Source organism: Porites lutea, chromosome 5 (genome assembly GCF_958299795.1).
Source record: "Porites lutea chromosome 5, jaPorLute2.1, whole genome shotgun sequence".
Taxonomy (NCBI): domain Eukaryota; kingdom Metazoa; phylum Cnidaria; class Anthozoa; order Scleractinia; family Poritidae; genus Porites; species Porites lutea.
Genome location: NC_133205.1, coordinates 4,308,890 through 4,334,912, shown reverse-complemented (window position 1 = coordinate 4,334,912; position 26,023 = coordinate 4,308,890). Strand labels below are relative to the sequence as shown.

General features: G+C 39.1%; 1 protein-coding gene across 1 annotated transcript; it reads left to right on the top strand.

The window, feature by feature from the left end:
* The first annotated feature begins 538 nt into the window (after positions 1-538).
* On the top strand, positions 539-22,932 carry LOC140936870 (uncharacterized). Its single transcript, XM_073386376.1, has 8 exons — positions 539-2,627; positions 3,782-4,670; positions 9,815-11,462; positions 12,005-12,260; positions 16,417-16,570; positions 17,294-17,499; positions 18,306-18,536; positions 20,833-22,932. The coding sequence occupies exons 1-8, from the start codon at positions 667-669 to the stop codon at positions 22,550-22,552; spliced, it is 7,065 nt and encodes a 2,354-aa protein (XP_073242477.1). The 5' UTR covers positions 539-666; the 3' UTR covers positions 22,553-22,932.
* Positions 22,933-26,023: the final 3,091 nt, after the last annotated feature.

Here is a 26,023-nt window from a genome sequence, read left to right as displayed (position 1 = left end):
GATTCGAGCAATTACCGTAATGAAATTTAACCCGACGGTCATCAGAACTTTGCTAACGTAATAACTAATGTTTTAGTCTTAAAAATAAATTAATGAAAACGAAATTAAGTTATCAAATCGACCCGAAATGTAAATTACATCGGAAATCAGCTGATTCTCTTCCCGAACAAATATTTAAAAAAGTGAAAAATTTTCACTTTTTCATACCACGGGAACAAAAAAGCGCCAATGCGTACCACCCCTACGTAGGCAATTGATCACCTCGGAGCAACTTGAATTTACGTTAACTGAAAAGATCGCAAAATACCGCTTGCCAATAGGCCTGTTCGATGTTTTTATTCATTGATTTTAATACACTTGCTGTAAAATGTAAAACTGAAAAAAAAAAAAAAAGAATAAATATCACCTGATGTTGACACGAACAGCACGTGCTTGGTGAGTGCAGACAAAACAAATTTTGCATTCGGAGCCGGACACGCCAAATCAAGTTACGATTGTTAGGTAAGGAGACTGGCCGACCGTTTAATACCCTTTCAGAAGGTAAAGGCTGAATTTTTTGCTGTTCATGACAACCTTTTACGAGCTTTTTCGACGTAATTCCTCTTAAGACTAAATAAATTCAGGACATTTCACAACCAAGGAAATTTTCGTTACGGCCGGGACGAGATGGCGGCGGATGTTTTGGTGGAGGACGTGTTCAACTTTATCTGCGCTAGTGGAGGTTTTGTGGAGTTATCTGTTCTTTTAAAGCAGTCCTCGCCCTTGGGAAGTAGAAAATCAAAGGTAGAAGCGAAAAACTGGCTGACGAGTCAAGATGATCCGCGTTTAATCGTCGTGAAAGATTTCAATGGCGAGATAGCAGGTGTGCGAATTGATTTAAGAAGAAAAATATGTCGACAATATCACGACAAAGGTTCTTGTCGAAGTGCTCAGGGGAAGTGTAAGTTCTGGCATATTTGTAAAGGATTCATCGAACAAAACTGCCATGGCAAATGCAATCGCTTGCACAATTTCTTTGACCCAGAAAACAACGAGAAGATATTAAAAGAATTGGGATTGGCTAAATATTCGAACGGGACTATCAAAAATATTGTTGCGTGGAGCTTACCACAGGTTTGTGAGCTGTATACAAAAGGCAAATGTACGTCGGATTCATGTCTATACCTTCATTTTTGTTCTCAAGCTGTCCGAAGTTCAGCGTGTTCTTGTTCTTTGTCACACGACCTCACGGATTCTCACAACCTGAAGATTCTCAAAGAGTATGATCTGGTACCGCATCAGTCAATGTCAACAGATTTTGTTCGTTGCAATACTTTGGTTCCGAAGGAGCAGCGAGTTCTTTACAAAGTTTGTGAATCTTCCCCCGAAGTTTGCAATGCAGATACGAAAACGTTAGATACGGCGCTGGCAGTCAAACAAGGTACTAAACCATCGCCGAAAGTTTCCGCATCACTAAAGCACGCTACAAAATCTCAGTGTGATACCGTGCAACAAAGCTCCTTCAATAATCTGCCTAATAGCTCTGTTCAAGAATGTGCACCCTCCAAAAAGGCTGTTTTCGATTGCATTGTGAAAGAATACGATGGCACGGTGTCCTTTGAACTCATTTCGAAACGACAAGATTTGTTTCCTAACATTTGTGCGGATATTGCCAAGTGGTTTGAGGCAAGAAAACAAAGCTTTTTAGTCAGAAAAAAGAAAGGAACAATTTTCCAAGTTAGTGTTCTCTGTCGAAAGGCAAGGTTTTGTTTCAAGAGAAAGTGTTCTCAAAATGATTGTCCTTACTTCCATGTATGCAGGGAATACATCGCAGGATTCTGCAGACGTGGTGGTAGATGTCAAAGAAATCACAGTTTTCAATATGACAAAGATCGAAAATTAATCTCGGAACTCAATTTGGATGGTTTGACTGAAGAACACCTCCGCAAGGTTTTTCAGCTTTCATTGCCTCAAGTATGTTTGGACTATAACAATGGATGTTGCACAAAAGGTTTGTCTTGCAGTCAGGTGCACATTTGCAAGGACTATGTCAGAGAGAGCTGTGAAGGTGAGGAAGCGGGTTGTGGCCTTCGTCACGAGAGTGCGTTTGCCAACGCTCACACCGTTTCCATACTTCAGAACTTTGGCTTAAGAATTATAAGAGGCAAAGTTGATTCAGTACGTCGAACGCTTTTGGTATGCGAGAGCATTTCGAGTGGTTTAAAAGATCTCAGGGGCAGCATCGCCGCAAAGGGCGTGACTGGTAAAGTAAGCGGGGACGATCAGGACATGAAATCTAAAGAAGGCGTTGCTGTAAGTTCTAGTGAGCCGTCCAAGGTAAAAGTCCTTGAATACCTCGCTGAACAGTATGATTGCTCTGCTTCCCTACAGGTGATTTCCAAACGAAAAGATTTGTCTCCTTATGAATTTCAGGACGTGGAGCGCGAGAGAAATGCAACAAGACTTTATATACCAGGCCACTGGTCGCAAATGCCATATATGACGCGTTATCAGCGTGTTTGCTTATCACCATATTCTGACGAATTTGAACTTGTGGAGGAGCTCTTTAGAAACTCGATCGAGCAAAGCGTGACAATCATTAGCATTGAACGAGTGCAAAACCCTTTCATGTGGGAAAAGTATCAAAGGTGCGTGAGTGCGTTTACAATAGGGTATACCCTATTAATCGCGACCCGGCATGTACGCGAATCTTTCCTGACGTCAATGTTTTCATTTTTCCTCATTAGCATACGACTTAACTCATAGAAGCCGTGGCCGTATATACGAACTAAATTCAAAAGCTGAAATAGCTAATTATTTTGAGCAATTTGTACAATTTTCAGCTCTATGCAAGCAATACTGAAGGAAATATCAGCTATAAAAAAACTGCGAAATCGCTGAGTGGCCAAAAAGTTAATGAGCCATAAATTGTTTGTAAAATTTCGAGTATTTAAAAGAGAATCTCTCTGAGATCATTCGGTCTATTGAGCTCAAATTTTCAGACTGAGATAACTGAATTTGTTATTTTCTTTGAATTATCCAGAGATTTTAGCCTTTAAGTTAATAGCTTCCTCAGATAATGATAAACATACCGTAAAATTCCGAAAATAAGCCCCTCCAAATATAAGCCCCCAAACTCTTAACCCAAAAAACCCTCAGTTAAATCGTCCCTCCAAATATAAGCCCCCCGGGGGCTTGTACTTGGAAATTGCCCTCAAATACAAAGTAAAACATAGCAAAACCGGTAAATTTCCTTCCAACTTTAAGACTAGCCCAATCGATTTTGAAACGCAAATTTCCCTCCATAGATAAGCCCCTCCAGAAATAAGCCCCGCAAAAAGAGCCTTTGGAAAATATAAGGCCAGGGACTTCTTTTCGGAATTTTACGGTATGTTAATGAGGCAAAAAATGTAAAGTAACAAAGATTCACCTATTTGTTGAAGGTATCCATAACCAGTTATAATATCGATGATACTTGAGTTTCTCAGCGTGTTATTTCCTTTCTCGTAAAATGGTGGTTTCGTCTTCATTAGGAGACGTAAAAATATATGTGGAGTCGTCAATGGTCCTTTTCGTGCTAAATACATTCAAGCAGTAGTTTTTCTGACGGTGACGTCAGTGTCATTTATACTGATTTCATCCGCCTGAACACCACACAATATACTGTCATTAAAAACAAATTAAAACAGTATACGGACGCAAAATTATGTTCTACATATAGCAGCCTGTGGCTTCAGATTCCTTAAAAGGTGTGGAAATCATAATCATTTTATTAAGAATTGTGTGCTGTATTTTGTTTTAGGAAAAAAGAAAACATGTTATCTTCTAGGACTGCGGGTTACACTACGATCCAGTCCGTGAACGAGAAGCAGTTGTTTCATGGAACCAATCCTGAGAACGTGGAAGGAATCTGCAAAGACAACTTTGATTGGCGTTTGTATGGGAAGAACGCAACGGTCTATGGAGCAGGAAGCTACTTCGCCGTAAGTGCTTCTTATAGCGACAATTACGCGGAGAGAGACTTAAAAGGGTCCAAGTTCATGTTCGTGGCCAAGGTTCTTGCTGGCTCTTACACTACTGGTCATCCCAGCTATCGACGGCCACCAGCAAAGAACCCTGTAAATCAAGCGAGCGATCTGTACGACTCTTGTGTAAATTGCGTGTCATTCCCAACCATTTTCGTGGTCTTTGATATTGATCAGTGCTACCCAGAGTACATCATCGAATACTCGACAGCTCAAGTCGGATATAGCTTTCAGCAACCTACAGCTACAAGAGGGATACCTTTTCCCACGTCTCCTTCCACTAACCGCCAAGAAGGACCTTCTTGGCCGTTAGTGGCGGGAGCCGCGGTGGCAGCAATTGCAGCGGTAGGAGCAATAGCAGTCGGAGTTTCTAAAGCGCTTGACAACAAGAACAGGTCACCAACCACACGTCGTCAGCAGAGAAGCTCGAGTGCTTGCGTATCTAGAGGTAGAGGTGGTTACCCTTCCCCATCTCGGGCATCATACAATACGTCAACTACGTCTTACCCAAACAGGCGAACCAAAGGGTCAACCGCGTACCGTGGTGGGCGTCCGTCAAGCCGTTTTTCAGGAGCCCGTTCATCGACACTGTCAACCAGTACTTCGAACAAATTCAATACTCAGCACGAGAGCTCCTCTGAAGATGAGAGCGAATGCTCAGTTATGTGATTAGTTCAGTTATTTAAGGAGAGAGAGAATTGTTATCATTGCGTCTCTGGTGAGTCAAACGGCACGAGTTAGTGCTCTCCATCAAAAGCCTTTGGGAACACAGACTGAAACAGTGTGAAGCATAGTGTGGCAAAGAGTTAAAACAATTAATATCAGTAATTCTAAGAATCAAAGATTTTGAAAGGGATTTAAGGATAAAAATAAGTGATACCAAATTAGTTGCCCGTCGCTTGGATGTCTCCCTGTTATATTGTCAAATGCAAATTGTGACAAAATTTACTGCCATTAAGCTTTTGATTTTTGGGAATGAATGAATGAATGAATGACTCTAAACACACAGTAGTAAAGCAGGAAAGCTGCTGGAGGGGTCGTGTATACTAGTCTATAATAAAACAGGAACGTATTATACATTCCAAATATCTAACTAATCTTTAAATTTAAGATAAGGAAAATATTAATTAAAAAACGTACATGAAATTCCAAAGGTTAAATTCAAAATTTAATCGTAAAAGATGAGGAAACTGAAAAAAAGAAAGCACATGAAATTCCATAAGTCAAGTTCAAAATTTAAAATCCAAAATCTCAGAGATCATGATGATAAGGTATCTTGCAATTCTTTTGAAAGTGAACAGTTAAAAAATAATTTAAATAGGTATAATTAATACAAAATTTAAAATGTAAAAGATGAGAAGACTAAAAAATCGCACATGAAATTCCAAAAGTTCAATTCAGAATTGAAAAATCTAAGATTTAACAAATTTATATTAAAAATTCAGTATCAGTTAAGAAATGCAATTTAAAATTTAAGATTTACAAATTTACATAAAATATCATTGAACTGTGAATGTTAAGTCGATAGTCTGCCATGCCTTGCAGTTAGGAATAGACAAAGCACTTCTGCTCGTTTATCGAAAATATATTTTGTATAACTTACTACTTAGAGTGATTTTACTTGAACCGTGAAACAGGTACTAACAAATAGTGTAAAATAAAGAGAGGTAAACAAAAAAAGACAATTATATATAGAATTATTACATCAGCAATGCTTAGTATTCTACTACCTGTTTGACTGTTCAAGTAAAATCACTCTTCTACAAAAACAAAACAGGAAGAGTAAGACAAAACAAAAACGAAAACAGAGACTGTAAAGAAGAATAAAACGAGATTTACATATTTTACCTCATTTCCTAGTCTAGTTTCTTAAATTATGAAGTAGACATTTGTATAGGGACATTTCTAATTTCAACGATTGATAAAAGTACCAACTGGAAAGGTTTCCTTAATTTCATTTTTAACAAAGGCCTATAGTTATGCGACAATACATGAGATAAATCTTAGCAGTAAGGTTAGCTTCATAACCCCTGGCTTTAAGACCTACGCTTTGAGAACACGTTTGATGCTAGTGAAATGCGGCGTTTACCGTAAAGCAAGTAGTCGGAATTTTCAAATTTATCCAGTCTACAGAGATTCGCTTTGCATGATCGAGAAAGGCGTTTTCACACCGAAGAAGGCCGAAAAAAGGCATGCGTTTTCAATTTCACCCAGACTGCCGGTAAAAGGGGTCTTACCTGCATTGAAACCGCCAAAGGCAGCCTCGTAGAATAAATGTATTGAGCAATCCTTGAGAGATCAGTATGTCATGTTTACTCTAATAATGATAATAATAATAATAATAATAATAATAGCAATAATGGCCTTTAATGCACATAAGATAAAGGTACATATCCTAGTTGTTACAGATTATGAATTATACATCATCGAAATAAACAGGGAGCTCACGTCACACATGTGGTTTCCAGTGGGGCCCTGCATAAATCCTAACTATCCTATACTAAAGTTATACTCATTGCAACTATTTATCTATTTACAAAGGTAGACATGAAACGCTCAGTATTAACTTTAGGACTGGCATAATGATTTTTAGTGGGGGGAGGGAGGTGGGGGCGGAGGGAGGGGAGAGAAGGGAGCCTGGAAGAGACTGTACATTGTACTCGCGAACGTGCGCATGAGTTAAAGGGGCATATAATGTTTGCGAACTGCGTCAGGTAGAATGAGATATTACCTGCTTGAGTTACAAAAACTATATTTTTGAATAAAATTTACTTATCTTACCATCTGTTGAAGTTGTGTTCCTTGTTATTTACCCAATTTCGGTTGATCTCGGCGGGCGCATCCATATTTCAGTATCATTACCAGCGATCGATTGGCTTTTACATTATGCATTATCGACCAAGCGTGAGTCTAGATGCCGTATATTGGCCAATTTATTTTTATTTTTATTTTTTGCATTTTTATGAACACACGATGCCAATGTCCAGAATCGTGACCAAACAAGGTTGATCTATGAAGGAATGTATAAAAATTGGACAAAAGAGAACTCTCTCCCGCGGGAGAGGGTGCGATCGGCCCATCTTGCTCGCTCGGGTAGCCAACAGATCAAAGGAATCGTCTCATATTGCCGCTCGCGGATTCAGCCATATATATATAATAAAATTGCCTATTATTACTTCCTTTCGACCTGGGACCTGTGGAAGCACCCTTCGTTTCTTCTCCGTGTCAGTACTATCCTCGAATAAAATTCCTTGCACAATAACATGACTTGAACAATGGTGAAAAGGATCTTTATAGCAGAGCCCCATACCCAAGAAAATTTGGTGATCCACCCATCCTAGAAATTTTGGTAATCACTTGAACATACGCCCGTCCGACCGTCCGTCCACACCAAAGACATACCAATGTAAAATAACTCAATTAACAGGTATGACACCACAGGCAATTAACTCGAGGCGTTGTTAATGTTGGCGGGAAATCGCATAACCACCCGAGGCTTTTAGAGAGAAAAAACAAGAACAAAGTCGAGTCTTTTTTGACGTTATTTTTTATGTCTACACTCACTTGGATAACAGAGAAGGAGCTAGAGCGAGTAACTGAAAACAAAGGAGACGAATTTCGTTGGAAGAAAAACATGAAAATAGCGGCGGTCAGACAAATGAGAAATGCTAGCGGCCAGCAAGGTGAAAATGAGCGGCAGTGAAAAAAATAAAAGTGAACAGGAACTCAAGCACCAAAATTATTGGTGAGCACATACGACAATTCCTCCATAAAAAATAATGTGTAACGAGGAAGTTTGACGTTTTAGTCGTGCAAAACGGCATTGCATTTGTAAAAAACAACGGCAAAGAAATGTACAAAAGAGTGTGCTACACGTGCAAATAATTTGTTTTTTTGCTGATTAGATCTATTGCTTTTGTTGCCGTTCTCATTGCCATCGCCGTTTAGCATTACACGATTTTACGTTTTTGTTTAAAGTGAACAAAAAATCTATATATCATTCAATACAACTGAAAATTTCCTTACAGGGCATTTCATCTTAATTCGGTCAGCCCTGAATTGTTGTCCCAGCCTAGTCCCTAAACGTTCTCTCTTGCCCCGTTATCCGCGCGAAGTCTCGGAAAAGGTGGGCACTGAGGCAACGCTCATGGACTGGGGAGGTGCCATCACGGTATTGCGGCAAAAACCCGCGTTGTAAGAACCTAGTGGCTTAAGAAACTGCTTGCAGAAATTTGCCAGCTTGGTATAAGGGTACCCAAAAATATAAGAACCTGTTTAGCCAAGTAAGATTAAGCAATTGCAAGTTCTTATATGTGGGTCCAGTATTAATATTATGACAGGTATTTTAACCAAGGAGTTTATTTTGACCTTGAGATTGCAAATTTCTAAAAGAAAGTACTTATTGTTCATTTATTTAATAATGCATAGTAGTGATTATTTCATATACTAATCTTTTTATGGAAACAACACTCAGTATGAATATGCATTATTATTATATAAACACCGATGAAATACCAGCTGAGCTTTCGCGCGAAAACATGATATCTTCACACGTGAAAATAACATGTTATTTTCACACGTGAAAATATCACCGTTGCTATGGCTACATAATAAATCGCGTCTTTCGCAGGAAAAAACTGTTTCAGTGAAATGGTTTGGTATTTCATTGGTGTTTATATAATAAATAGAACATTACATGGCTGCTTGGAGCTACGAAATTTCTCTCCTCGTGTTTTTCGAGTGTTTTTCAACACTCAAAGAGCAATTTCGTATCTCCGCGCGGCCATGTAATATCCTCTATTTCTGTTATCAGTCTCGTTACAAAACGACTGTGAGTAAATACTGTTCATTTAATGACCAAAACGAGATCTATTTATGCGGTGGTCTACACTGACTATATCTCCTAATTAACAACCTACTGAGCCTAATTAAGTTCCCAATAACTACCCCAAAATACAAGAGCCTTTTTTCCTTCAGTGAGAATTTAAAAAAAATTATAACTTCCTACACGTGGGTTTTTTACTTCATTGCATTTAGCCGAAATAAGCCAGACGGTATACTGCTAGCAGTCACCCTTTTTCTTCATACAGTCACGCGCGTGGTCATTTGCGTGTCTCGCTTTTTGCTCGACGGACCAAGAAAAAGGAGAGACTGCTCGTAGTCCAGCTAGCCAGACAGAAGAAAAGAAACAAAGTGACTTTTTGGAAATGAAATGTAATCTTGCCTCCTTTTATAAATTAAACAGACAGAGAAATTCAGAGCAAATGCAAATATCACTGATTTAGGTTTTCTTTTTAGCAGAGTTCACTGAGTTATTTTTTCCCCCTTTTTTACCTTAAAATTGCATTTCTCAGAGATCATGATGACAAGTTTTGTTGCAATTGTTTTGAAAGTCAATGGTCTATACAGTTACCAAAAAAAAGAGAAATGAATAAAAAGACGGTTGTCACGATCAGCTGATGTTGACGTGAGCTCTGAGTTACGTGGTTTGTGAGTGCAGACAAAACAAACTTTACATGCAAAGACACGCCATGCACATTCTACGAATGTATGGATAGGAGACAAACAGAGCGTATAGTTCCCTGATGAAGGTACAGGCTGAAGTTTTCGTAGTTCATAACAGTCTCCTACAAGTTTCTTTCGCCATATAATCCCCTCGGGACACAGTGCTATTTTTTCTCGGAATAATATTTCACTTTCTAGGAATTTTCCGGTCAGTGTAAAACGCAGACTGCGGACTATTGTTTTCAACATGCAAATGAGTAGGTGACAATAATAGTTCCATTGTTTTCTAACCCTAAAAAAAATAGTCCGCAGTCAGTCTGCAGTCTGCATTTTTCTTCGTAACAGACAAGATGGCGGATGATGTTTTGGCAGAGAAAGTGTTCAATTATATCTGCGGTAGTGGCGGTTTTGTACAATTATCTGTTCTTTTAAAGCAGTCCTCGCCCTTGGGAAGTAGGAAATCAGAGTTTGAAGCGAAAACCTGGCTGGTGAGTCAGGCTGATAAGCGTTTAGTCGTCGTGAAAGATTTCAATGGCGAGATAGCAGGTGTGCGAATTGATTTAGGAAGAAAAATATGTCGACAATATCACGACAAAGGTTCTTGTCGAAGTGCTCATGGGAAGTGTAAGTTCTGGCATATTTGTAAAGGATTCATCGAAGAAAACTGCGATGGCAAATGCAACCGTTCGCACAATTTTCTTGACGAAGAAAACCACAAGAAGACAAACGAATTGGGACTGGCCAAACATCCGAACGAGACTATAAGACGTTTTGTTTTCTGGAGCCTGCCACAGGTTTGCAAGCTGTACACAAGAGGTATATGTACGTTGGATTCATGCTTATATCTTCATCTTTGTTCTCAAGCTGTCCGAGGTTCAGCGTGTTCTTGTTCTTTGTCACACAACCTCACGGATTCTCACAACATGAAGATTCTTCAACAGTATGATCTGGTGCGTCATCAGTCGATGTCAACAGTTTTTGTTCGGTGCAATATTTTGGTTCCGAAGGAGCAGCGTGTTCTTCACAAAGCTCATGACTTTTTACCCTGTGTTTGCAACGTAGGTAAAAAATCATCTTATGAAGCGATGGGAGTCATACAAGGTACTGACACACCATCGCTGGAAGCGTCCGCACCATACAGACACGAAACTCCAAAATCTCCGTTTCAAAGGAAAGTTGTGGAGCCTACCAAAGTGAGCAAGAAAGATCAGCATATGTCATCGAAAGTGGGCGTGGCTGCAAGTGCCACTGCTCAGCCGGCTGAGGTTAAAGTCTTCGAATACCTTTGCACCGAGTACGATTGCTCTGCTTCTTTTTCGGTGATTTCCAAACGAACAGATTTGTTCCCGTCTGAATTTAAGGATGTAGAAGCTTGGTTTCGAAGCAAGAATGGGAGTTTTCTCACTACAGAAGACGATCACGGAAAGATAACCCAAGTGGACGCTTACTCTACCAAAGCACGTTTATGTCTCAGTTACAATAACTCTTATTATGGGGAGTGCAATAGAAGGAACTGTTCCTACTTGCACGTCTGTAGAGAGTACATAACCGATTCCTGTAGCAACGGAGCAACGTGCCCGCGGAATCATCACTTCCAAGATGACAGAGAAAGAGCTCTGTTGTCGAAGATTAGGCTTGATAAATTAACAGATGAGCAACTTAGGAAGCTCGTGCTTTTATCTACTCCCCAAATCTGTGTAGAGTACAACAATGGTTGGTGTGATCTTGGTGAGTCGTGTTCTAAAATACACATGTGTAGAGAACATTTGAAAAAGTGTTTTAGAAGGGAATATGGCTGTAACTTACTTCATGAAGAAGCCATGAACACTGAACACACCCAAGCAATTCTTGAACGTTTTCAGCTAGGACACCATAAATCAGACCTGGTAAAGAAAATTATTCTTGTTTGTGATGAGCGCGAGAAATCCGCGTGTTCAAAAGAAAAAACTACAGGTAAGTAATGTAAAATTCTGTCATCCCTACGATATCTCTAATTTTCGATTTAACAAGCATTTTCCGTGGTTCCAACGTATAATGCTAAAAGCGTAGTAGTCTACAAGGTCCACAGTTAGGTAGTTTAATGCTGCGATTTTCGAAACCCGGGGTACAAGAAGCTTTACTTTTACTCAAAACAGTAAGCTTGAACATCATGATTTTAGCGGAAAGGGAAAATTTAGCTTTAGATATAACACAATGAAAGTGTTTAAAAGAGGGAAGCTGCCGATGGAAGACGGAGAGCTAAGACGGGTGTTGAAAAATTTCTACCCTGGCCGAAGGTTTAGAAAGTAAGATTTTCCGTGACCGTTTTGATCGAGAACGGTAAGACGGAAAACCAGTCTGACAAAAAATAACAAAATGAAAATGAATGAATATAAATACAAATAAAAATTGTTATCATATATATAAATACTGCATGATAATGCCTCAATCAGTCAGTGGAACAAATCTTAATCATTACTGAACGAGCGACCATTTCTCTCTCTTTTTTACTTAAGGCTTTCTGACAAGACACATTCTCGTAAACAGGCCAGATGCAACCATTTGCGCAGAGTTTATTCTTAGCAAATGTAAGAATGGTTCTAAGTGTACAGGCCATCACTGCTTTTTGCCTTACCATTGGCAATATAGGGATGCGGGTGAATGGAAGAGTTTTAATGAGAAAGACAACGAGAGGATAGAAAAACTGTATTGCGACGTGACAATGGATGTCATTGAATGTTATGCTGAAGGGATGCAAATATCATTTGAAAGGTATGTTATAGTAATTATGTACTGAGAATCTTGTCAAATTAATGGATTTTCACTCATTTACAGTTACAATAACTAGACACCAGAGGGTGTATACTGGGCTGCCATAAAACCTAGACTAGATAGCAATTATGTATTGTATGAAAACGAGAATTTTACTACAACAGACAGCTGACAGCGTATGAAAGGAAGAAGTAACCCTGCTAAACCCATTCCCATACCGGACGCCACCCCAACCCACGGGTCTCATTAAACTGTTTGAACTGAAACTTTTAATAAATTAATGAAAATGATAATTGATGGTTGATACAAAGCAAGCTAGGTGGGTGTACCGTGTGGCACGAAATTTTTGCGGCTGTTTATTTTTGCGGATTGGGCATTTTTTCTGTTTCGCTTAAACTAATTTTTGCGACTAGGTGTTATGAAGCAAGAGTGGTGTAGCGTGATTGTGAGATGGCGTGATTTTACTCCTTTTAAACTTTGTTCCTAGTAATAGTTTCCCTCGTCTGTCAGATTTTACTGATTGCGGGGTTAAACATTCGAAATATTCACTTAATTAACAACATAACTGAACGAAAGAGAACTTGCTCACAGATCGGATTAAAAACTAAAGCTTATAGATTCAAGAAAGTCACGATTTCCGGTAATGTGTGAGCGAGCCATTGTACTGTGAGGATTGAAGCTGTGAAGTAGACCCTGTTTTTTCCTAAAACTGTGAACGGCTGTACGGCCGTACGACACTCACGGCACTAGGACACATCGGTTTTTCTTGCTGAGAATTAATTTTCAAAAAGTACCCAGTACCCAGCATTGATAATATTTTCGTTTTTGTTAAGTACGTGCAATCAGGGTGTAATAAAAATACAGATTTTCAAACAGTACTACGGTATGCGTACATTATGTAAAATCAATTCATTGTATACCGTTTTGTTTCTGAATTGAAGAGGCGAGTTGTAATTGAACAGACACGATTTCTTAGTGCTGTATATTTGTGTAGTAAATTTTAGTCAGAATATATTTAATACTCTGGAGTAAAGTTTTGCAGGAAAAATGTTTTCGTTAATTTGGCGGGGGGGGGGGGAGGGGGTGGGGGGAATTATTTTAGCGGATCGCTGGAAAAAACGCGAAAATCGTAAAAATTAAAACCCGCAAATATTTCGTGCCAAACGGTATCTCTAGTTTATCTGAACTTTTTTTGTTTTGTCGACAGCTTGTCTTTATATTTGAGGAAGACAATAAAAAAAATCGTCCGTTCGTAGGGGATCAAGCTTCAGCGCATCTGAAATATTCTTTAATCGCGTGCAATCACCCATTGAGCTATAGTTAGAGCGGCGCAGAGAGTTAAATAGTCTAAACTGAACCAAACTCGTTCGACATGGACAGAGTTTTTAAGCGAAGAAAAGTTTTTTTTTAGTTTATCAGTAGTATTTTTATAGACTGCGAACCGACTGGATGAAAATGAACTCATTCAATTTTTTGAACTATCACAGAAGGGACGTCTGTACACAGGCTAGCGTGTGCATAAGATAAGAGTGTTCATTCCGGAGGTCATATATGGCGCCAGGAATGGGCTCCTGATGGTGCTTTTTTTCCCGGGGGGTACTCCACATAATGAGCTATATGGAGCGGAGGCTCCGCGCGAAAGGGGTACCTTTTTTAGGCTTCAGGTATTCAACAAAATAGAGATTTCACTAGCTGAAGTATATGAAAGGGTAGGAAAATACGTCATTTCGGTCAGTAAAAAGGCCCAAAAGGACTAGGCTCACGATCACGTTGTTTATGTTTCCTAGGAAGAAAACATACTTTGCATAGCAAGATCTTATATCTTCTTTCACCATTGTTGTTACCTCGGAACCGTTGCAAACATTTCCGGTCAATTGATTTGTTTTACATATATTGAAATAACAACAGCTTCTGTATAAATATCTACATACGGCATTAGAAGTTCGATCACTAAATACGCGATTTCAATAATTGAATAAATGATAATAAAAACAACTTGAAAGATAAAATCAATGAAATCAATACAAAAACTAAATGTAAAAGCAAGGATATTGTTACCTAAAAGCTGGCTTTTGAGGTACTGAATTTTTCCATAAGGCTGTTGTGTTGATCAAAAACACTGTTGAATTTCACTGATCCAGTTGCTCGTAATGTTTACGTAAGGAATAGTTTGAGTTTAACAGTTAATTCGAGGGATTCTTTTAGCGCTTCTAACTCAGTAGGTAGCTCACTTACTGTACAAGGTTTCCTGATAAAGACACACTCGGAAAAGTTCGCTTGTAAATGGGTCTGTCGCATAGTATAGTTCATGAACTATACCGCTTCCAAAATGTACTCTTGTTGCCATCTTTCAGACTGTGGGCTAACCATCAACAGCGTTTACATTCGTATGTCTGTTTTGTATGCTTCCACCGAAGATAGATTGCTAATAGCTTTGAGTCCCTTCGAGCTCCTCGGAATGTACTCTGCTGAAGTCTGCTGATCTATTCTACGCATTCTACGCGTACACTTATATCTTGCGCACGCGTTGAACACGCCATAGTGCGATTTGTGCCAGGAAAAACCAAGCCCAATTTATAATTGGTTGTGCCACAGGCAGCCCAGTAATAATGCGAAGTAAGTAGACATACTTCAGTCCAAATATGATGTCTGAGAAAGATAAAGGAGCATGGCCAAATGCAAGGGCTTAAGACGAATGAAGCAGAACATTAGGATTTTATAGTATGATTCATTTTTTTAAACATGAATTATAGACCTTTTTCATAATAGCGGCCTATTACCATGAAACTTACAAAACCTTGAACACCAGAAATATTTATGGAATGTTATCGTGTTGTGAGGAACTGTAGCCAATAAAGCGCCAGATAAATAACACGCAAACAGTAATTAGTTTGTGGTATTAAGGTTTGCTTGCGTATTCCTGAACTTTACTGTAATTGGCCAGTACCAGAAACTCATAAGAGGTTGAAACGTGTAACTCGCATATGTTTGCTTTGTCCGATGCTCGTGATTATTCATTTTCGAAATTTCCATATTTGGAACGATGAGAAGAGATAACTGAAACCAGGAATCTTATCGAAATACTGACAGGATATTATTGCCTTAACACCCGGGCCAAACGTAACATTGTGAAACCCATTGACGTCCTCGCAACTTCTTGAAATTGTCACTTCAAAAACCGATGCCTCGTTGACCCTCTACACAGTAAACTAAAAACTGCAAATAGGCTTTTAAAATTCTTATATTACTAGTCTAGAATAAACAGTAAAAAATATTTTCGAATAAAATTCATCAGCTGCGTATCAGTGTCGAAAACCTGAACCTGCCATCTTCGCAAAAAGTGATGCGTGTAATGAATGTGAGAACCATTTAACCTTCAATTCTGCTTGGATGTTGTAGTCACGATCGTGTGTTGAGCTAATTTTATGAATGAACAAAGTCAACACAATAGACAGAGAAGCCGTTTCTTGAAAATTTTTACTCAAAATCCAAAAGGTTAATCCTTTAAAGCAATTCGGAAAACACTGTCTGGATCGTGGATCCGTTCACGTAAGTGAAATCGGCTGAGCACATGGCAAAATTCAACACAAAATCGATCTCAAATCGGGGTACATTTTGAAATTTTTCTTTAGCGCCGAAGCGAAAAATTTATAAAGCGTCTATGAAACATTTAAAAATACATAAATTCCGTTTCAAAAACGTAATTGTCTTAGCGATAGAGTGCAAAATGTACCTGAAATCCATTTTGTTGAAAATGGCTATCCTTCACTAAGGTTTCCAAATATGGTAAAAGTGAATATTCACGACATTGAACGCGAGTTACACGTTTCAACCCCTTATGAGTTTCTGCCAGTACACAATCAACATTCCTCGAATTTTTCTGGTGTTCACGGTTTTCGGAGTTTGACAGTAATATATTCTTGTAATAGTTTAAGCCATTCTCGCCTCGTTAGCATGTGAAAAATACAAATGAATTTTAACTTTCAAACGAGGTCAGAAAGGTTAATTATAATAAAAATAAAAGAATATATTGATAAGCCGCCATTTTGAAAGAGATCTATAGCTTGACATAATAATCATTTTAATATTCATATTTTAGCGATGAATTTTCATTTCTTGACGAGATGTATGATGTCGATATTTTACTCGATAATAGGATGCTGCTTAGGAGTTACTATTTTGGATACACGCCAGTACGACGCCTATCTACGGAGTCTGACGTCAACTCAAGCAACCCTCTAGCTATGGAGTGGATATGGTACTGGCAGGACGAAAATGGACTCTGGAGGATGTATGACCAAGACTACACTGTGAGTAAATAGGGGGAGAAATCATTATAACTCAGTTGTAAGTAGCCTTACAGTCCTTCAAGGAAAGCGGTGCGAGGGGTGAGGGGTTGATTCTGTTTAAAGGTTCTGCAAGAATTGAAGGTTTAATGAATAGCTTGTGGTGAGCCCCTCAAGATGATTTAAGCATTATGGGATATGGAAAGTTGCTCTAGGGGATCTGTAAACAATACACTTCGTTTGGGGGAATGAAGAAAGTCGGGAAATCTCTTGTCCCGCGGTAGACAAAAAAGGGAGAAACCTTTTGTACGTCTACGGAAGTTATTGCGTACTTATTGTGCTGAGAGACAAGTGATTTCTCCAAACCATTATGAGATTTCAAAGAGTTTTTTCGTGAAAAGCCTGAGGTAAGCTTGTTAACTCTTTAAGTCAAATCAAAACTTTAAATATGATTGACTTAGTCTGAAAAGTATTGAAAAGCGAATGAAAACACCTGTGAGAGGTTTCATTTATATGGTCACATGCCCAACAGGATATGGGGGTGAAATCTTTACTATAACATCGTATATGGCTGTAGTCGTAGAGTAATCGGGCAGAATCCCCCATTAAGAGTTGGACTTGCTGGATATGTGACTGGTATATTAGGCCACACAACAATTATTCCAAGTAGTGTAAGGAACGCGAGTAAAATTCTGTATAGACTAGTGTATGGTTTTTTGTCTCAACAAGTTACCTTGTTATTCATAGGGAAAAGATCTTCAAGAATCCTTAGAAAAAGCCTTCTTGAACAAGAAAAACGATTTCAAGTTTGGGATTGCAGACCAGGATTACATTTTAAGTTTTAACCCATTAAGTGACATGAGACAGACAAACGTCAAGTACGGCACGACGAAAAAAGTGAGAAGAAGGCCTAGAAAGTTTGTGTCCAAGGATGACATTTCCCAACTTAAAAGGTATCCTTAGTTGTAGAATTAATAAATGGCACGAACTTTATCCCTTCCGACCGATATGATGGGCCAATTTCTTTCTTTCAAATTAATGAGCATAAAATCTCACACCTTCTTTTCACTGTCAACTCAAGGTGGCCAAAAGAAATGTTTTAGTGAAGCTCTATTTATTGGGGTAAAAACTACTGTAGGTACCCAGCATGGCATTAATTTATGTTAAATATAACCACAGGTGTGGTCGCTTATTTACATTATTATTATACATTGTACTCATTAACTGTCTTCTCATTGGCTAAGAGCCTACAGCTAATTTTGGAAATCAGCGCAACCTACAGATTAGTTAGTTATCTGCTAGCAGATAATTGACTAATCTGTAGGTTGCGCGCGAAATGCATGATTTCCACTAACAATATCAATTCCGGTTCCCGTCACGGTGTGTTTGTCATTATTTTCTTCAAAACAATGTATAATAAAACAACTATAAGATTCAGTTTTTGTGATATCCTAAATAATCAAGGTCTCGGCAAGTGTTACCATGGAAGCTGATCATTGATACCGAGGTGTGTGTCGTGAAAATGACTTCAATGTGTTTTTACCGTTTGGGTCAATTATGGAGCCAATAGCCCCTTTGGGCTAACCTGGTGGTTCTTTTAAGGAAACCTTATGATGTTAGCATTCAAGTGAAACGTCGGGTAATAATTCTCAGCTATTACTTACTATAAATTCACTGAATTATGCTATAATAAATGGAGCATTCGTAGGAAATTAACCTGGATAACGATGTACCACTTCGTTGCCATCTTCTTTTTTAGGTCTCAGAATGCAGTGCGCATTCAGCAAGGGAGAAATGCAAGAGCCACCAATATGCCAAGTCACTGGTCTTCCATGCCACCTAAGAGGGAATATCAACGTGTTCCGTTATCACGACGTTCTGACGAATTTAAAAAAGTGGAAAAACTCTTCAAAAAGTCCATCAAATGGAATGTGGTAATTGTTGGTATTGAACGAGTGCAAAACCCTTTCATGTGGGAAAAGTACCAAAGGTACTACTGAACAAATGCATTAAACCTAAGGTATTAAATGTTACGTCACCAATAAACGTTTCCGTCGCTTATTACAAACTTAGAGGTTAGAAGAACTCTAATTGTCCCCAAACATGACAAAAGACAATATCAAAACATAAGGATCACGAAGCTTTAATTAAGTGCCCCACCGAATTTCGCGAGGGTTTGTGAGGCACGTTTTTCTTGTATGGGCTAGTCATTTGTGATAAATAGTGTCTTTCAATACAGTCTCAATACAATGTGTTCTGATGGGAGATGGGGGAGGGGGTTGGGGTTATTTAAAAGGCGCGGGCTTACTAGATTGTTTATGGTACTTAATTACCTTCATATACTTTAACTGCACCGTTCATAGTCTTATCAGAAGCATATAACCCCGGAGCGTATAACTTTGTCGCAATGCTGGGGTTTTTGTAGGGAACCAATCAGAATTTACTTCTTAATATGGAATTACTGATAAGCGAGGTTGTCGCGCGAGTGCTCTATAGGAAAACTTTTATCGCGATGTAAATGATGCAGTGCAAAAAGCATTTACTATTTTACGAGGTAATATTTAACGAAAAACGGAATAAATGACCAGTACTGAGTTAGTTCCTCCTAACAAGACAAAGTCGACTACCAATGACATGCACCATAAGAGAAGCGATTTCTTAAAGTTGTTAGAATACTTCAAAAACGGTTTTTGTGGACCATTAGCGCAAATAACCTTTTAAAAATCACTTACTATGTATCTAAAATAACTAGTAACACATATTTTCAAATAAAATTCACTAGTTGCTGAACTCGATAGTAAAAATTGTATAAAATTCGCTGACATCTTCGTAGAAGTGATGCGTGTAAAAAGAAGAATGAAACGCAAGTTAGTAAGACTTTGATGCCGGCGATCATATTTTCAACTAATGTTATGAATGAACAAACAGAAAACCATAAACAGACAAATTGTTTCTTGAAACGTTTTACTCGAAAACCCATAAGTTTACCGTTAAAAGAAATTCACGTAACACTGACTGGATCGTGGATCCATTCCCACATCGGCTGAGCACATGACAAAAATTAACACTAAAAGTGTCTGTCGCATTTCCCAATTTTTCTTGAAAAAACTATCAAAAATATACAAAGCGTTCATGAAACATTTATAAATACATAAATTTCCTTTCAAGAACGTACTTGGCTTGAGCATAATGTGTAAAATGCGCTCCGCCGTGAAGGAAACAAGGTCGAAGTCCTCGAGGGTAAATTTCGAAGGTTAAAACTTTTCTTTGTCCCCCAAAAGAAAACAAACTTTTGCATGTCACACGTCCAATCAAAACTGCTATACATGTGTTCGCTTACGTTTCTGAATGAATAAAAAAATGTACACTCAGAAAAAAAAAAGATTCCGTTCCGACTTCATCGGCGCCTTGTACAACGCCTCTGTTGCTGTTCTGCAAAACTTGCCATATCATTCTTTTTGTAGTCGCCATGCTGGTTTTGCTGAATGAGAACAGAAGTTGCAGATAACTGGTTTGCTCTGGTAGATAGGTTTGCAGCTAGTAGCCTGAGGATGATCTTTGTCGGTCAAACAGGCTGCAGATGCAAGTGCTGATTTCGGCTAGAGGGTTTGCGATATCGTGAAGAAATGTAAACGTCCTTGTCTTACTTCGTCCCTGGTCGATGTTTTCAAGCCATACCGCTTATGACTTTGTGGCTCTTTATGTTTTCCCAGGGTTGCCTTTTATAGAAGCATAATAACTTTATCTTTTATGCCACGAAACGATTTCTTTCGGTCGTAGACATACATGTATAATAAACGTTGCAAGCTCAAAATTTTAGCCTTAAATTCTCTGATTCCATGTTTGGGCAAAATAATTTTCCGTGCTTCTGATTGGACGGCAGCGTCGACTAAACAAACCCAGCATGGTTCTAAACAGACTCTTTGGGGTTATACTGCTTCTGTTTTTTTTACTCGGGTTGCTCGAGGCTCTTTCTCTCTTCCACTCGTTTCTTACAGTAATCTCCTTTCCATCCCTCTCTTTCCCTTCTCAAGGACACTTGAGGGGCCGAGGGGTTGGATTTGAGGAAGAGATAGCCACAAATCAGGTTGAAATTTATGACATCAGTGCGCGTATTTTGGTTATTGAAAAACCCAGATGCGCGATCTTCAGGTGTTAATCCTCTTTTATAGTTATTTATTATAAAATCATTTATATTATAAGCGTGATTCAATATTAAAGTGAATAATAGGATTTCAAGGCCAAAAATAAAAGACGTCTTTGATTACTGACTGTATTTTATTCAGGAAAAAGGAAAACATGGCAGCAGCGAGGACTGGCTCTATCCAGGGACGGTTTGTTAACGAGAGGCAATTGTTTCATGGAACCAACCCTGAAATTGTAGAAGCTATCTGTAAACAGAACTTTGACTGGCGTCTTCATGGGAAGAACGCAACTGTTTACGGGGAAGGAAGCTATTTTGCATTAAACTCCTCGTACAGCGATAGTTACGCTAAGGAAGATTCCAAAGGGTCTAAGTTCATGTTCGTGGCCAAGGTCCTCGTTGGGTCTTATACTACTGGCCATTCCAGTTATCGAAGGCCACCGTCAAAGGAGCCCTCGAACCCCGCAAGTGATCTGTACGATTCCTGTGTTGATGACAGGTCATTTCCAACCATTTACGTCGTTTTTGATACTGATCAGTTCTACCCGGAATACATAATAGAGTACTACACAACTCGAGACGGTCATCAGCAGCCTGCTGGACCTGTGACAAGAGCACCTGCTCCAAGACCAAGACGCTTACCGGCAGCAATGGGAGTGGCAGCTACAGCGCATTACAACGCTAGCAGCCTATCCACCAGTTATCAGACGACCACAAGCTCGAGTGTGCTTTCGCCTGTTCAAGCGCTTTATTCAAGCTCCTTATTAAGTCTAGGCGGTTACACTTCCACATCCAGCACAACGTATAATTCGTCATCTGCAAATTATTATCATGATTCGCCCATAGCAGGAGTGACCCCTTTTACCAGCTCGAATGTGCTTTCGCCTGTTCAAGTGCCTTATTCAAGCTCCTTATTAAGTCTAGGCGGTTACACTTCCACATCCAGCACAACGTATAATTCGCCATCTGCAAATTATTATCATGATTCGCCCATAGCAGGAGTGACCCCTTTTACCAGCTCGAGTGTGCTTTCGTCTGTTCAAGCGCCTTATTCAAGCTCCTTATTAGGTCTAGGCGGTTTTTACACTTCCACATCCAGCACAACGTATAATTCGTCATCTGCAAATTATTATCATGATTCGCCCATAGCAGGAGTGACCCCTTTTACCAGCTCGAGTGTGCTTTCGCCTGTTCAAGTGCCTTATTCAAGCTCCTTATTAAGTCTAGGCGGTTACACTTCCACATCCAGCACAACGTATAATTCGTCATCTGCAAATTATTATCATGATTCGCCCATAGCAGGAGTGACCCCTTTTACGAGCTCGAGTGTGCTTTCGCCTGTTCAAGTGCCTTATTCAAGCTCCTTATTAAGTCTAGGCGGTTACACTTCCACATCCAGCACAACGTATAATTCGCCATCTGCAAATTATTATCATGATTCGCCCATAGCAGGAGTGACCCCTTTTACCAGCTCGAGTGTGCTTTCGTCTGTTCAAGCGCCTTATTCAAGCTCCTTAACAGGTCTAGGCGGTTTTTACACTTCCACATCCAGCACAACGTATAATCCGTCATCTGCAAATTATTATCATTTGCCCATAGCAGGAGGGAGTCCATTTACCAGCACCTCAAGCCATTATCAGTATCCTCCTACTGCTTCAACTACTACTTCATACCGGTACTCTGGCGCGTCAGGTAATCAGTCGGTTTCACCTTCTTCATCTTGGTCATCCAGTCCAGCCTACAAGCCCCAAAAACCCAGGGATTCTTCTAAAGATAAATGTGTAGTTTATTTATATATTTTTTGTATTTCAATGAATTTTTTTGTTGTTATGTATGCCATTTTTTTACACACTGACTTATGAACACGTAGGAAAAATACCAAAAAAGAAAAGAAAACTATACATATATACATCACAGACTCATACACAATTACATTCTGATCTAAAAGAAAGAAAGAAATACACCCCAGTACCTTCTTCTCATCTTACATGAAAAAATTAATAAAAATTAGTAGTAAATGAAGTAGGCAGCGAAAGGATCGTATGCTAATCAGATTTATATTTGCTCCATTTCATATTGTGGGTCTCCAACTTATTGTTTGACTTAGCGATCATTGTCTCGATTAAGAAAACAGTATTAATTTTGGAATTAAGAACTCAAATGGAGGGAGAATATCTGTTCTGTGTACCATAGTATACATATTGTTTTGCCAGTAATAATATATGATTCACAAATATCTCGTCCTCACATCCAATAATACCAAACAGTATATCTTTGTTTGAAAATTTTTCAATCTTGACCTTATCATCAACAAACCATATATTTTATAATTAACCTCAGACCAGAAATTCTTAGTATAATGACAAGACAGGAAATTAAAAAAGATGTTCGAGGGATTCATCCGATTCACTACACGTAAGGAGCAGGCTGGAGATGGTATAATACCAGTTTTGCATAAGAAGGTATTTGTCACAAGGCATCTGTTTAGTAATTTATAGTGATATTCGCGAGTCTTTGTGTCCAAGGCAACATGTACACGATGTGGCAAGCTATAAATTTTTTTCCAATTCAAAGTGTCATTAACAAAATGAGCACTAAACTTTAGTTTAGCTGTTGCTGGAGTGACGATTCTGTTTCGAAGTTCTTTATAAACAATTTTCGAATACGCTGTTTACAGCGGTCTTGCCCAAGCGACTATGTAAGACACATACACCATGCATTCATTATCATCTTCGAGACAAGACACACAGGTCTCATCATGGCCTCATTAAACGTCCTCGTCAAACTCTTTCCCTCCTCAGCCTTTCGCCTTTCCCCTTGTTTCTTCATTGGCATTCACCGCTTCCTTTCTGCCTCCTGTTTTTATTTCTATCTTCTCAATTTATTTGGCTATGCTCGCGGTAAGTATCTCGGTTTGCAGCCTAGATTTTATATGTTGCCACGTGTTCGATATTCGGTCCGGTCACATATATTTTCAAGGTCAGTATTCTCTGTACTTTTTCACTTTGTTTGCAGTATTTTCTTAGTTATATTCTTTGCTTTGGTCGTTTTTGTTTTCAATGCCTTCCTTTCTATTATTTTCTAGACCTGCAGCCGCTCCCGGGATTTCAGTCTTACAAGGGGGTCAAATTCCCTGTCGGATTATTGGCGCGTAAGACTGCTATCCCTCGAGCCGCGTCTTTTCCTATATTGTCCTCACTGTGCCACTTTATCTTTGAGGTTGCAATTCCCTAGCTTAAGCATTTCTTTCCGATTGGTCTTGTGAGTGGCACATTCGCTGGCTTCAGTCTTCTCCAATTTTATTGAGCGGCTCTAGCAGTGGGATGTAGTCAGTTCTTGTTCATCCAGTTCTTGCACTATGTCCGCGGTTTCTTATTTCCGCATGCCTATTTTGTCCCATGCTGTTTAGTCTTCGTGCTTCCTAGTTTTATTCATGCAGAGTCAGTGCATGCTGCTATTCCCGTTGGGTTTTGAAGGTACGTTTTATTATAAGTTGCTGCATTCTCATGTCTGAGCTATATTGTTTGGCTTATGCTCTCGTTGTTGTTTTTAGCAAAAGCCACAGGTTTTTTGTTCTAAATAAATGTGTTTTGTGGCTCCAGAGCAGAAATTGTTTTAAGGGAACTTTTTGTTACCCTACTCTGTCGAGCGTGTGTTAGAACCAAGGGCTTAATTTAGCGAAAATTTTCACGCCCTAGTCTTGTTTACACTGAGGTTTGTGGCTCCAGAGTAGAAGTTGTTTTACTGCAATTTTTTGTTATCTGACTCTTTCGAGCGTGTGTTAGAACCAGGGGCTTAATTTCGCTAATTAAAATTTTCACGCCCTGGCCCGGGTTGTTCAAACGTTGGATAGCGCTATCCGTCGGATAAATCACTATCCTGAGTGGATAAGTTTCAGGGAAAACAACTGCACTATCCACTGGATAGAGATTTATCCGCTGAATAGCGCTACCCACCTTTTGAACAACTGGGACCTGGTCTTGTTTACACTGTGTTTTGTGGCTCCAGAGCAGAAGTTGTTTTACGGCCAGTTTTTGTTACCTGACTCTGTCGAGCGTGTATTGGAACCAGGGGGTTAATTTCGCTAAAATTTTCACACCCTGGTCTTGTTTTCACTATTTACAGCGGTCTTGCCCAAGCGACTATATAACACACATACACCATGCATTCATTAACATCTTCGAGACAACACACACAGGTTGCACACAAATTGTTGTTATGCGGCCATGCACCTCGCCTTGCCCGCTCTCCACGTCATGGCACGTCTTTCGGGTGGTTTGTTTTTGTCTCTTCCCACCCCATCCCAGCCCATAGCATTTCGGGCCTGTATCCTTCATCCGGAAGAGGCCGCCAGATTCTCCATCACTTAGCATAGGAGCCCGGGCAAGATTGATGTAAATAGGATACTTTTTCAAGTAAAACAATTTGACCACTTCAGCGTAGCTTATTCTCATCACTCAAATTGAATGGTGTGTCACCTGTAGAGATGCAGGTTTCCAACGATTCACGCCATTGAGTTGGTAGAGCGTCTATTAAAGAAAACAGCCTAAAGCCATCCAACAGCGAAAGGTGCAAGACTCTAAACTCGCTTTCGATTATAAGTTCATTTTTATTCGAGATTAAATCACCCACTCGCATAAATTTGTTGTTCCATAAGATAACTTTTGACAAGTCTTTTCCATATAAATCCTGTATATTTAAATTATTTACCGCAGAGCACTTTGCAAAAAAAAAAAATTAAGCATTCTTCATAAAAGACTGGTAATTTGATACGCAATTTCTTCAAATCAAAGTCACAACATAAGACTAATTTACCACTAACAGGTTACAGATAATGCAAAGGGATTGTTTTCCATCCACTCGGTTGATCATTTGCCAATTTCTTGCAGCAAAGTACTCTTTGTGTTTCAATTATGGAATTTAAATGTGGGGCTTTTTAAATGTGATCCCTTTAAAGGACTTAAAAGTCCTCCATCTTCGATGTCACTAATAAGTGCAGAGCGTTTAACTTTATTCTTTCCAGATAAAATCAAAGATAATTTTGTCTGCTTGTTTCACAAATTCTTTATCCAGTGATATCAAGCTCGTGCGATATAAGAAGATAGGGATAATAAAGGGTTTGACAATTTGAATTCTCCCTATGACAGTCAGATCCCTCCACCTCCAGACTCGTAGCTTGAGTTGAATGGAGCTGATTAATTCATTGATGTTCAACTTTTGTTTTGCGCGAATGTCGTAGGTAAAATGTACTCCTAAGATTTTAACTGATCGTTTAATTTTTATATTGTGCAGAGCGGTTTCTTGTACGGAACAGGCCAGGTTACCTAGCAGCA

Bases quoted from the DNA above. Each gene is read 5' to 3' on its own strand.
- LOC140936870 (XM_073386376.1), top strand. From the start codon at position 667: ATGGCGGCGGATGTTTTGGTGGAGGACGTGTTCAACTTTATCTGCGCT. The intron at 2,628-3,781 runs GTGCGTGAGTGC...ATTTTGTTTTAG, and splicing joins ATGTGGGAAAAGTATCAAAG to GAAAAAAGAAAACATGTTAT. The intron at 4,671-9,814 runs TGATTAGTTCAG...TAAAAAAAATAG, and splicing joins AGAGCGAATGCTCAGTTATG to TCCGCAGTCAGTCTGCAGTC.